This window comes from Anolis sagrei, chromosome 3, assembly GCF_037176765.1.
Source record: "Anolis sagrei isolate rAnoSag1 chromosome 3, rAnoSag1.mat, whole genome shotgun sequence".
In the NCBI taxonomy this organism is placed as follows: Eukaryota; Metazoa; Chordata; class Lepidosauria; order Squamata; family Dactyloidae; genus Anolis; species Anolis sagrei.
In genome coordinates, this window is record NC_090023.1 from 241571826 (window position 1) to 241585853 (window position 14028).

The 14028-nt window shown below is 36.4% G+C and overlaps 1 protein-coding gene across 5 annotated transcripts in view; it reads left to right on the forward strand.

The window, feature by feature from the left end:
- MED12L (mediator complex subunit 12L) overlaps positions 1 to 14028 on the forward strand; it is a 193037-nt gene that overhangs the window by 24183 nt on the left and 154826 nt on the right. For all 5 annotated transcript variants that reach the window (XM_060767713.2, XM_060767714.2, XM_060767715.2 and 2 more), the window contains exons 6-10: positions 1046 to 1156; positions 2143 to 2412; positions 5762 to 5908; positions 7091 to 7190; positions 8595 to 8731. In XM_060767713.2, coding sequence (XP_060623696.2) covers positions 1046 to 1156; positions 2143 to 2412; positions 5762 to 5908; positions 7091 to 7190; positions 8595 to 8731 — 765 coding nt within the window. The remainder of the gene's footprint in view (positions 1 to 1045; positions 1157 to 2142; positions 2413 to 5761; positions 5909 to 7090; positions 7191 to 8594; positions 8732 to 14028) is intronic.

Here is a 14028-nt window from a genome sequence, read left to right on the forward strand (position 1 = left end):
GAGTTTAGCAGTTTGCCATTACAATAGTACCAAGTCAACAATTACAAGACTGTTTCAATTAAGTAAATCAACTTGAGTAAATGCTGGATTTTTAACCAAGATTATAGGAGAACAAATGATACATGTTTTGAACATGTCTTTAAGACTGAGGCTGGCCATTGTTTTGGCCCCCACCTCCTAGAATATTTATGTGAACGCAATTCCATAATGGCTGAAGGAAAATGCAAATACAATGAATAGAAACAAATTACGTTAAAATGCAGACAAACAATGCTGTTAACAATTTATGCGCAGCCCTCTGTAGCCACGGATTCTGCATCCTTGGATTCAACTATCTACAGCTTGAAAAATCTTTTAAAATAATCCAAAAACAAACCTTGATTTTGTCATTTAAAATAAAGGACATGGTATATACCATAATGGGATTTGAGCATGCACCTATTTTGGTATCCTTTGTGTGTGTGTGTGTGTCTTGAAACCAAATCTCAGTGGACACCAAAGGCCCACTGCACAAACTAAGCCAGAGGAAATTACTTCAAAAAAGTCACTTTTAAAAGTATATTTATCCTTTGATCCCAACCACTTGTGGACAATTGACCCTTTTGTTCCTGGAAACTTTAGGAAAAAGTATCTAGGCAGGAGAGCATATGGCTAGATAATGAAATAGTATTCATTTGTATATTTAAATCTCAGTCTCCCTTTTCCTTCTCCTTTCTTGGTCACCCTTCTATTCATCTTCACACCCTCTTTCTAATATTAAAACGTTTACTGTTTCACTGAGCTGCTATCCTTGGAGTTACAATGACCTGCTGATGCCTTTGACCTGTATATAGGTGGTATTACCATGCCTTTTCAAATTACTGACGTGCATATTTCCCCCTTTCAATTGATCTTTTAGTAAAAAAAACCTGTGATATTTTCAAAGTTAAGATACCTGTTTTAGATTTTATTAATTTTGTATTTTACAGTAATAAAACATGAATGCATAGTAGTATTTATACTGTTTATGGAATTTTTAAACCATATTGTTCTACAATTAATTAAGGAAGGAATGTTGGAAAGACATGAATATTTAACATGGATACTGGATGTCTTGGAAAAAATAAGGCCTGCTGATGATGAACTTCTGAAGCTTCTCCTACCACTAATATTGCAGGTATCGAGCTTTATGGGACACAGTTCAGAAATCTCTTCCAGTCATTGACTTGTTTTATGACATTGTGGAATAAGAAGTTTACAATAATGGCAAATTGGATCTGATGGATCTGAGATGCTATGTGTTAGGATGTGGTGAAGAATTTGATTAAACACTAGAATTAAATATTTCAAATTTACATATGTGGGTGATTTTTTTTAATATGGAAAACTCTAACTTCTCTTGTTTATTAACATGTTTATATTTGTTTATTTAAAGTTGTTATTTTATATTTTTTATTGAGTCTGATCTGTCATTTGTTGTTTTGGCATGGCATTGACAGTTTGCCATTGTGTTTATTTTGTTGGAAACTGCCCTAAGTACCCTTGGGGAGATAGGGCTGGTTATTTATTTATTAATTATTATTATTATTATTATTATTAATAATATGGTTTGCCAAAGATATATTTTGTTTACTGTATTGAAAGTGTCCTAAAACTAGCAGTTCTTATTAATTTGCTGTTTACCTATAAAGAGGAGAGACAGTAACTCAATGATGAAAAGTATTCCTATGCATGAAATCTTCTTAGGTTCAACTCCTGACACCACCTGTTAAAAAGTTAATATGGAGCAGGTTTTGGAAGAATTCCTTATTGGTTAAAAATTGATCAGCTACTATAAGTCAAATTCTACCTTTGTAAAAATTACTTTTTGGATTACAGAATTCAGAATCCTCAACCAGCATGGCGATTGTTGTAAAAAGGTGGACAACTCTCAATAGCTTTTGAAGGCTTGGACTTTTCTGACTTGAAAAAGGAACTGTTTTGGACTATGCCTTCCAGAATCCCAGTATGACCAATGGCTAGAGATTTGGAGAACTGTAGTCATCCCAATATAGCATTACTAAGTTCATACTTAGCGAGATGATTTGTTGTTATAGGTTTGATATATTCATGAGAACTTTACATTTAATGCTAATTGTCTGTTTTTAAAAAAATCTGTTTCAGTATTCAGAAGAATTTGTTCAGTCAGCCTACTTGTCACGTCGCCTTGCTTATTTCTGTGCCAGACGGGTCTCTTTACTTATAAGTGACAATCCTAACCTCTTTGCTATCCACTCACCTCATATGATTATTGGACCAAATAACCCCCCTCTCGCAGCGCCCAGCCCCACTACAGCTGGTTCCGTGGTAAATTCTGCACAAGTAGCCTGTTCAGATTTCCTCTCTTGCCCCCAACACCGTCCACTTGTTTATGGACTCAGTTGTATGCTGCAGGTGAGTGAATGTGTCTGTTGATTTGATGTTTTGCATACCAGGAAAACCTGAATGTTTCTGATAGTAATTATGTCTGCTTTTATTTTATAATATAACATTTAATCTTATGGGTTTTTGTAGGTTTTTTTGGGCTGTATGGCCATGGTCTAGAGGCATTCTCTCCTGATGTTTCACCTGCATCTATGGCAAGCATCCTCAGAGGTAGTGAGATCTGCTGGAACTAGGAAAAAGGGTTTATATATCTGTGGAATGACCAGGGTGAGACAAAGGACTCTTGTCTGCTGGAGCTAGGTGTGAATGTTTCAACTGACCACCTTGATTAGCATACACCTTGATTAGCATACAAACAACAAAAGTTTGCTCCAGGCACAGTCAGGCCATTGTATGCTAATCAAGGTGGTCAGTTGAAACATTCACACCTAGCTCCAGCAGACAAGAGTCCTTTGTCTTACCCTGGTCATTCCACAGATATATAAACCCTTTTTCCTAGGTCCAATAGACCTCACTACCTCTGAGGATGCTTGCCATAGATGCAGGCAAAACGTCAGGAGAGAATGCCTCTAGACCATGGCCATACAGCCCGAAAAAACCTACAATGACCCAGTGATTCCGGCCATGAAAGCCCTCGACAATACATTTAATCTTATGTTTTTAATATTGGTGGCTTCATTTGATTTTGTTTATTTTGTTTAAATCCCTCATTTCCTACATGCTGAGACCCACGCAACAGAAAGCATGATTGAAAAACAGATGGAAATAGAACACAATAATTTACTGCATAGAAACACAAGTAAACAGATTATCCCATTAAAACCACAGATTGGTACTGGAAAGCATGCATTAGGATCCACAGGCAAAAGAAGAAAGAGGTCATTACATAGTTATTGATGTTTTTATTTTATTTTTTAAAAGGTTTTATGTTTACCCCATTTTGCAAAAATCCCAGTGCATTTTGGCATTTATATCATTGGTTGGCCTTCTTCAGGGACTGCTCCCCATTTTATAACAATTCAGTTATATCGAGAGAAATTTGTATCAACTCCAGAATTTTCTGCTGTTGATAGTTAAAATATGTAGCCCATGAAAAAGGTCGCTCAATAATATAAAAGCTGAAATATGTTGAATTTTTACGAAACAGAATGATCATACAACCTTTTTAAAGAATAAATAGAACCACCAATAAGCACGTGAAGACCTGTTTCTTCTTGCCCAACTCGAGTCACAAAGGCAAAGCCTGTGGCAAGGGGAGGCCTTTGGAGGCCCACACAAAGGAGGCCACATGGGACTTTGGCAGGATTGGTCTTCCTGCTGTATGTGACAAGGGGCAGAGGAACCTATAACCCTTGTGTGACCCATCCTCAGGATAGTATCAGTTTAGAAATGGTTGCATAAGGGCTGGGTAGGATTCCCTGCCCCCACATTTAATCTGGGGTTTTTTGTGTGTCTCTGTTGAAGGTGGAAATTGGCTCTACATGGAGTCATTTAAAGACGTTGTTACTGGCATGTTAAAAGTTTAAATTAGATTTGATAAGCTCTAGGGATGTGTGAAACGGCAGAAATCTGTTCTGTTTCTATTTCAAATTTTGAGTGCATCTCCCCCCCCCCCCCCAATTCAGTTGTCAGGTAGATTCTGGGAGATTAGGAGAGGGCTATTTGGATTCACAATTCGGGTTCCGGGGTTCTGTTTTGAGACTCATCTTCCTGAAAGCAGAATGGGGGTGGGGGAAAGGGGGCATCCGAAATTGGAAACAAAAACAGAACAGATTTGTGCCATTTCACACACCCCTGGTAGGCACTTTGTGGGTGAAGCCTTCTGGACTGGTCTCTCTCTACCTTGGTGTGCTGAGAAAACTCCCTCCTTGTAGCTAGATGGGGGTTTCTCACTCTTATTAAATCCTGTGTTTTGGGAGGGAGTGTCTCCAGGACAGTCTTCCTGTTAAGAAAGGCCAGGTTGAGTAACCAACACAGTTTGGTCTGTGGAGGTGGTCAGTGAAGTGACACCTATCCCTTGACTATATTCACCAGGTGGATTTAACTCCTCTTTTTTCTGCAGGTTGTAGAAGTCTAATAAACAAATTGGTAGATAGATCACATAATGGCCCCTTTATACTATATGTTCGTTTGGTATCTTTGTTTCATGGTAGGGGTTCAATTTCCTGTGTGACACATTAAAATAACAGCTGGACTAAAAAAATTAATGGGAAAACGTACAGCACATTCACTCCATTAGTTTTCAAAGCTTATTGAAACAAGGTGTAACTTGGGATGTCTTAGCCTTCATTGGAAAGAAATGCAATGACCTAGGAGCATTCACTAAGAAGAACTTCCCTTTTGTACTCACAAAAGATGCTTGTAAGTGGGATAAGATCAAGGGACAGAGCTTTAAAAAATATCAACATAGAGATTTGGAATATGCCCCAAGAAAATAGATAAACAATTCAGTGTTGGTGATAATGGTTCTTCATGGAGCAGATCCTTGCTCAGTCATGTACATGTTTTGGATCAGGGTGCAGAAAATGAAGTCTGTGGGCTACATGCAACCTATTGAATTCAGTACAGCTTATTCCCTCTCTAAATGTGAGGTTGCAATTTAAGGCTGCATTCTGTACACATTTATCTGGAAACAAGTTTTTTTAAGTTCAAGGAGGATTACTTTCAAGTAGGCATTTCCTATTAGACCAAGTTTGGGATAATGTGTTTGAACTAAATAATGGTAATATATTGGTAATTCAATTATATTGTTAACTCTTGTAGTTGTTGCAAGTTTTGTAAATTGCCTTAAGTCTTGGATTGGGAAAAAGGAATAAATAAAACAACAACTAAATTCTACATTCCAGGATTCAATGAAATTTTGGGATTATTTAGCAAATAGTGTTTTTTGTTATGAAGGTTTTTCAACATAAAAAAGTGCCAGAAAAATAAACTAATTGTATAGTGTTTTCTTACAGGAGAGGAATAATAAGCAAGCAACTAATTTTGGTTCATCCCAACTAAAGTAATTTGAGTCTTCAAAAACAAACATAGAGTTCTGCATTTTACAAGTATATTGCTTTCCATTCTTTCACAATGATATTGGTTACTGGTGCATTCCCATGGCTTGTTTTAATTTGGGGAAATGGATTTTCAAATAGTTTTACATTTTAAAAGTAGCATTACAAGCCTTCATAGGTTGAATCCAAATAACATTCAAATCCTTAGATATTTATCCCTCTAGAAAGACACTGATCTTTGTTCCTTTTATAATAGCATAAAAGAGATACAAATAAGAATTGGGCAGATACTAATTACATAATCTTAATCTATTGCATTCTTTATTGCATTAAATCCTTGTTAAATATTTCTTTTGTAGACCATAACTCTCTGTTGCCCAAGTGCCTTGGTGTGGAATTATTCCACAAATGAAAATAAAAACATTAATCCCGGTTCACCATTGGATTTACTACAAGTTGCTCCATCTAGTTTACCTATGCCAGGAAGTTCTGCTTTCAATCAGCAGGTAAGACTCACTTATGTTCAAAAATGATTCAGCAACATGATTGAATGTTGTCAAAAGCCCTATATGTGAACTCACTATAAGTGTCACTTTGCTCATTTCTTATTTGGAGGGAACTGTCATTACATGAAGTGTTATATGGTGCCATGAGTATAAAACAACTGGCAAAATATGGTTAGTGGGGATTGAATTTCACTTTCTAAGAATGTCAACTTTCATATAAAGACTCTAGTCCTCATGGCTGTGGAGATGGGATTCTAACAAATGTTACCTATGAAGTTTATAGGAAATATGAGAAAAGTGTGGATACCTGTTGTTCCTGGACATTGCTTCACAAGCCCAAAGTTCCCAAGCCCCTCCACAAATGTTTTTCCAACTCTCAATATTTGTTTTTTTTTACTTTTACAGATTTGTTTGTTCACATATTTCTTCTTTTTCTTTTTTCTTTTCTTTTTCTTTTTCTTTTTCTACTGCTCTCATTCACTTGACATGTTTAGTTCTTTCTTCACCTATTGTCTCCAATTCTTTTTTTCTTTTTAAAATTTCAATTTTATTGTTTTAATAAAAACATTCAATAAAGATTATTTTTAAAAATATATTCTCTTGAAGAATCTGTAGGTCCTCTGGTGTACCCAATGGTCAACTTTCAGTGGAAGCTGACTGTAGAGTCATGTTGGAAAATCTGAGATTTCTAGAGAGGACCCTCTGTAGGAATCTCCAAGTTCCTCAGTGTGATTCTATAGTCAGTGTTTGTGGAAAGGTGACCCGAGACTTGTGCTGGAGGGCCTAAAGATTCCTAGAGAGATGTTCCTAGAGAAAAGAATATGGAGAGATGACTGGATTTTTGGGGGCCAAAGTTTTGACTCAAAAGACACAGCTCACCTAACTGAATAACAGTTTGTGTCTCCTTTACTCCCTTCCAGTCCCAAACTCCCCAAAGCTGGGAAATCAGCTGTCATTCCATCAGAGCGCTTCTTCTACCCTTTAATCCATCACAAGAAGAACTGCAGGTTACTCTAGAGCTTCCAGGAAAGTTTGCCGTGTTCACAGTTGTAATCGTTACTAAATGTTCTGTTGGCTGTTGTTTCTTTCTGTCAGGAAATAAGGGCACTTTCAGAGAAATCTGACAGTTGCTTACAACTTGCTTTTTTCACAACTATCATAAGTAAGAATAACTCTTTTCAGGTTCGTGCAAAGATTTATGAGGTGGAACAGCAAATAAAGCAAAGGGGTCGTGCTGTGGAAGTGCGGTGGTCATTTGACAAATGCCAAGAATCAACTGCAGGTAAAGATCAAAGGTTCTGATAAACATATTGCAGAAACTGTACATTTTTATTGGCCTGTACTTCAATGCAGTCAGACACATTGACAGCGAATTAGAAGCTTATGATGTGTATAGGTTGAAAAATATATTGATATTGACTCATGAGTGCAGATAATGAAGTGAATGACAGAGTAAACTGGGGCTGAACTAACCCAGTTATTACAAAAGTGTTGCCAGACTTTGACAGGTTTTGAAGACAGAAGTTGCCATTAGATGAAAGTTAATTCTCACCTTACAGAATCAATTGTTTTGAAAAATCACTTTTAATATGTCACAATGTAATTTTAATTGTTCTTCCTTGCTTGGCAAGTGCTTTGCTAAGTGATTGGGGGGTAGGGGTATGCTGATATATGTTGTACTTTGCTCATTTTAAAGTTGGCTGATTAAAGTAGGGGATTTATGCCTCTCTTTGTAACTGAATAATAAGGTTTCTGAAACAGAGGGTCCTGTTCTGTTGAAAGGAAGATGCTAATAAAATCCAGCCTTTTTTGTTTTTGTGCAGTACTCACAAAATTTTTGCCATTCAGTTTTGGATTTCTTGTTAGAACTATACCCAGTAATTAAAAAAAAATCTAGTTATATAAATTGGGAATTTAAAAGTCTGTCAGGTTTGAAGTTTTTCAGTACTTGAAAATTTCTAGGAGCCACCTTATGTCTCTCCCTTGAGGAGAAAGAAAAATCTGAACAACTTACAAGTGTTGTTTTTCTTATGAAAATGAAAAGCTTTGTCATTTGGTGAGTGAGCAGTTGTCACTTCCCTGGAATATTCAGTTTATATTTTTATGTCATTTCTATGGGAATTAATTTATATGTTTCTTTCAAGGCTTTTGTCCCAGTTTTTATTTCCGGGATAGGGATGATTCAAATATTATTCTTATTCCATATTTAGGATTAATGAAAATTTTATCCTTTGGGGGTAATGCAATTAAACTATGCAAAACTTCCATTCATGCCCAAACTATCCTACATTTTTGCAATCATCCAGTGAGCTTTTATTACCTGCATTAAATAAATAGATATTTGTTTCTAAATATTTACTATAGTGGGGCTGTTAGAATTTTTATTTTATTAGATCAGTCCTACTGATGTAAAAACTCAGATAGCTGAAATAGTAAATACTGCTTCTAAACATAATAATTTACATTTTCTTAAAAGCTAGAAATAAACTAATAGGAAATAGAAGAAATCGGTGGCATAATAAAAAACTGAATATGAGTTCATACTCTTCTTTAGTATAAGTATCAAAAAGGTGCCATAGAAACTTTTATTATATTTAAAAAAAAATCATTTTCTTGAGGTCTACAGTCCAGAAAAAGATCCTCTTGATTTTATACTGAATTTGCTATGTCTTTTCTGTTTTTCTAGGGGTTACTATAAGCCGAGTTTTGCACACATTGGAAGTGTTGGATAGACATTGTTTTGATCGATCAGATTCTAGTAATTCAATGGAAAGTCTTTATCATAAGATTTTCTGGCCAAATCAGAATAAAGATAGCCAGGAGGTAATTGTATTTTTCCTGTCTAAATTTATTATTGTAAATATTCTTTTACTTGTTCTCTTCTTCTCATTTTCAGTATCAAAGCTCTAAGTATCGCATCAATCTGCTGCATGACCTTGTCTGGTTTGGAAACTTAAATGCATGTTGTGAATTACTGGGCATATATGTGCATGTAGCCCCCGGTGGCACAGTGGGTTAAAGCACTGAGCTGCTGAGCTTGTTGATCGAAAGGTCGCAGGTTCGATTCCGGGGAGCGGCGTGAGCTTCCGCTGTCAGCCCTAGCTTCTGCCAACCTAGCAGTTCAAAAACATGCAAATGTGAGTAGATCAATAGGTACCGCTCCGGCGGGAAGGTAACAGCGCTCCATGCAGTCATGCCGGCCACATGACCTTGGAGGTGTCTACGGACAACGCTGGCTCTACGGCTTACAAATGGAGATGAGCACCACACCCCAGAGTCAGACATGACTGGACTTAATGTCAGGGGACTACCTTTTACCTATGTGCATGTATTTGTTATGATATATTAACCTTTTAAATTTTTTTTACTGGATCTCTATCCTTCAGATCAAAAGTCCGACCTGTGCTTACCATGCTATTGTTAGAATGGCATTAAGATAGTATAACTGTGTAATGAGAAAGATACCTCAGTGGTCTTAAATGTAATTAACTTTTAATGCAAATATGTCTTAACATTGTAGGTTGTTCTTTGTGGAATTCATCCCACTCTGTGTGGCTTGATCAGTCACTCAACATTTTCATAATTTACACATGGCTTTCTGTAGCCTCAGGTTCTGCATCCATGGGTTCAATTTCCCACGGCTCAAACATGTTCAGAGAAAAAAACCCCAAAAGGAAACCTTGACTTGGTTGTGTTGTGAGCACTGTGTTGATGTGCAGGCTGTAGCTTCCTGCCATTTCACAGATCTTCAGGCTCTCTCTAGCATTTATCTGAATAGTTCATGAGTTTATCAAAAAGATGCAATTTTTCAATGCCATTGTATTTATTTATTTATTTACAGTATTTATATTCTGCCCTTCTCTCCCCGCAGGGGACTCAGGGCGGATGACAATGTACATATACATGGCAGACATTCAATGCCATAGACACACAACATATATAAACAGATGCACAGAGGCTATTTAACTTTCCAGCTTTTATGAGGGTATTCTGGCCACCAGGGGAGTTGTTGCTTCACCATCCATTTGTGATACTGATGGAGTACTTCCTCATTCTTTGCGTGCTTGCTGGAGATTGTATTGCATTGTAAATTAGTTAAATTAACCTCCCCGCACAAGCGGTGCCTAAATGTCCTACTTGACAGATGCAACTGTCTTTCGGGCTGCAAAGGTCGGCTGCTCACAATGGTTGGAAGCTCACTCTGACCCGGGCTGGCTTCGAACTCATGACCTTTTGGTCAGTAGTGATCTTAATGCAGCTGACTCTCAGCCAGCTGCACAACGGTCCTGGTGTACTGTATATAATGGAATCCTGGAACCAAATTTGATCAGATTCCAAGAGTCCACTGTGTACTATAAATGATCAGGCTGGCATATTGCTAAGCAACAATATCATCAACTTTTCAGGCCTATATGGTTCACAAATACTGTACAATAGCACATCTTAGTCCTATTAATGTATTATATAACTCAGGAAAAGAACCATGCAATTCTTGGTGAAGTGGCGAAGTCACTAGCCCTATTTGCTCTTCCATTGTCTTGCAGGTCATGCTTCAGTTTATCTCTGTGTCTTTGCCTTTTTTTGTTTTCTTCAAAGACCAGTTTTTGTTGTTGCTGGCTGATTTAGAAAAAAACTCAATCACATGGTTTCATGAATATAGCCAAAGCAGCACTTTATAGCCTGTTTTATCTCTCTGTCTCTTCCATTCCACTATAAATTTGGCTGATGGTCATGGGCAATGCATAGGTCATATGTTCTCTTCCCTCCCAGTTGTCTCTGTGCTGCAGTGTCTTCTAGGAAGACAGGAAATGGTTGGTTTCTGTTCCACGTTCTGTCCAGCTGCTGTTTTTTTTTTAAAAAATTCACTGGCATGCATCTGTCACTATGAATGCCATCTTAACTTGCTTGATTTGTGGAAGTGGCTGAAGATCTGTGTATTCATTTAATGCCTTTGGCTTGCAGACAACACAACAAATGCTATATTTGTGTATCTGCTTATGTTGGCTCCAGTGACCACAATCTCCTGTGTTGCTAGCTGTTCTCAACTGCGGAGAAAATGGCAATTTTAGAAAGTTTTAAAGCTATATTCCACGGCATTCAGTCAGAAAATTGCCACTGTTTTGGCTTGTAAGTGGGCAAAACTGGTAGGAAAACAAAGAATTCATAAACAATAAAGAAGAGTGGTATAGTTAGGTAATTTCTGAATCTCCGTGAACATGTGGGGACCACCTTTTGAAAACCACTAGTCAAGAAAATTTATTTATTTATTTATTTATTTATTTACTTCGCTTATATACCACAATTCTCAGCCTAATGGCGACTCATTGCGGTGTCTTATAAATATCACTTGTTCAAAAGTTGACTTCTAACTTTTGAACAAGTGATATTTATAAGCATTCATGTAATGGCACACAGGTAACTCAGCTATTAAACTGAAGAACCTTGTCTTTAAACTGCCAAGGATAAAGACATGCCACTACAAAAATATATTTGGTTAGCAGAGGATGGTTGTTTCTTTGAAGTTGAAGTTGCAGTTGCCCATCTACTCTCCCTTAAAACCTTAGTTAAAATGTGTGCTTCTTTGAAAAATAACATCTAAGGTTTACTAACAAACTTCTTTTATATATTCAGCATACTTGTTCATAGTCCAATGTCTTTAAACATATAGATATAGCCCAAACTTTATAACTGTACTCACTGAAGTCTGAAAGGAGACAAACTGCAATCAACCTCTATTGAGGTCCAAAAGCATGCTATATAACAAAAATGGAATCATGTGTCTGAAGCCCCTCTCACACCAAAGCGGTACAGTCAAACTGGCAAACCAAAATGTACATCCAATATAGATTAACAGGTATATACAGATACAAACAGTTAGTGGAGGCTTGGAAGATTGCTATTTCCAACAGTTATCAGATGGAGACACCTTTGGTCTCTTCCATAAATGGTCTTCTCCAACAACTTGGCAGACTGTGTGTCCCTCTTGAGTCTGTTGATTTATGATTTTCAGCATCACTGACCCCAGGGCTCCTTTGCTGGGGTGGTACTGGGAGGCACTGTTTTGCAGTGGCTTCCTTTCTTCCTAGAAGAGCCCATAACTTGGTGCTGGGGAATCCCTATTTGGTTAATTGCTTATTGGACTGGGAAGTCCCTTATGACTTTTTCTTGCCATTGCTTATTCAATGTATACATGTGGGAAAACTCCATAGGCTTACTTTTAATATGTAAAGTAACATTGCAGCAACATGAACACAATTATGTATGCTTCTAGTAAGTACTGCTAACCTCTTAGGATCAATTATATATTTAAAGGAAAATACTGAGGATAGGATATAATCTTATTATTAATCTTATTACTCTCTGTATATAAAATATTTGGAAGACTGTAGATGAGCCACTAGATGGCAGTTTTTTCTTTGTCAGAAAACAACTCGATAAAAACCTGCATTGTGTTAGCTCAGGAACTGTTAATTGTGGCTTCAATTGAAACACATATATAGTTGGAATCATTTGTGTTTTTTGTGTCTCATTCTTAATTTATTAATGTCATCATTGCCATCTGTAAAGTAACATGTACTATAAAATATTTAAAACACATAGTCTCAAACAATAGTAAGTATAGTAGTAAGTTAGGAATAAGGCAGAATCTGTGTTTTTAAACAGCTTCTAAAATATTCATGCTCATCGATACATTTAGAAAGTTAAGTTTGTAGATGTGTTTTACATGATCATGTAGAATGGCAAATGTAGATCCTTTTTAAATTCCCTTAATAGATACTTGTATAAATGAGATTTACTTTACTTGCTAGGTGAAGATAAAATTTCATTTTATTAATTATAAGAAGTATTTTTTAAAATCCTTATAATTTTTTTACTTGTCAAATGAATTCATGACACATATTCATTAAATGTCAGGCACAGTTTGTGACTTTGGAGCAACGCTGCAGTTCTTAGCTTAATTTTGGATGGGATTTTCCATTTCTGTATTTCAGCCGTTCTTGAAGGGTTGTTATGTTCTATTTTACATTGTGGGAGAGTTGGGTTTAAAATCTTTTTTCAAGAAAATATGTTATTAGTCCCTTGAGTAAAAAAAAAGTTATTCATTTCAGCCTTTCCCCTTTCCTGCTGTGTATTTAACTAAAACAAGCCTTTGAAGTTTTCCAGTGATGTCCATTTTTTGTTGAAAAACAAACAAAATGTTTTTCTATTCTTAGTAGTGAAAAGTTTAGTGAAATCAATAGTTTAGGCTCATTTAGCTTCTCATAGCTGAAAAGATACTATTTGCAAAAGGTCATGTAATTTACCTGTGAGTAAATTCAGTATTCAGAAAAATATTTGTCCAAGAGAGTATATTTTCTCCCCTTCTTAGAAACTACCAATTATGAGAAGGTGGCTCTGTGTGTTTTCTTTTATGGAGAAGGAGCTAGCCAGTTAATTTTGCATGTTTAACTACATTTTATTTCTTGCTCCAGTATCAGTGCTTTAGTAGTAGATTCCCAAACTCTTCCTAGTATAAGTAACATAGGCTTAATTAGGACCAAATAATGAAAAGAAATTTTCTGTTTGCTTACAGTACACAGGAATTAATAAACTCAGTGGTATCTGAGAAACAATATGTCTCAAAGAAGACATCTTGGATGATATTAAAGCCTAGTTTTGCAAATCTGTGAAACTTAGGAAAACTAGGAATCTGAAATGGTAGTTGGCTTGCTTGTTTTGTCTTTTCACTCTTTCATTCAAATTGGGATAGTTGTCACTGGGATTAATAAAGCCATAGGTCATTATACATAATTTAAAATGCAAGGTTTAAAAGTTGCATCTTAACATTTTTTGAAAGCCAAGGGAATGGGAACAGTTTGAATTCTTGAAGGGGTGCATGGCACAATTAGGAAATGGCACATGCCAAAGTCCTTTCTCACACACGTTTGGCAAACAGACCTCTCCAACCAAGAGTTGTTCTCAGAAACTTTTCCCTTGAGGATCTTAAGCCAAACAGAGTCATAAGTATATGAACAGTAGGTATTCATGTCATCAGACATATTGACCATTAAGATTTAAAACCAACACCACGATATATCCATTTAACAATCTCCATAGATCCTGGGATTTGGGCTGTAGTG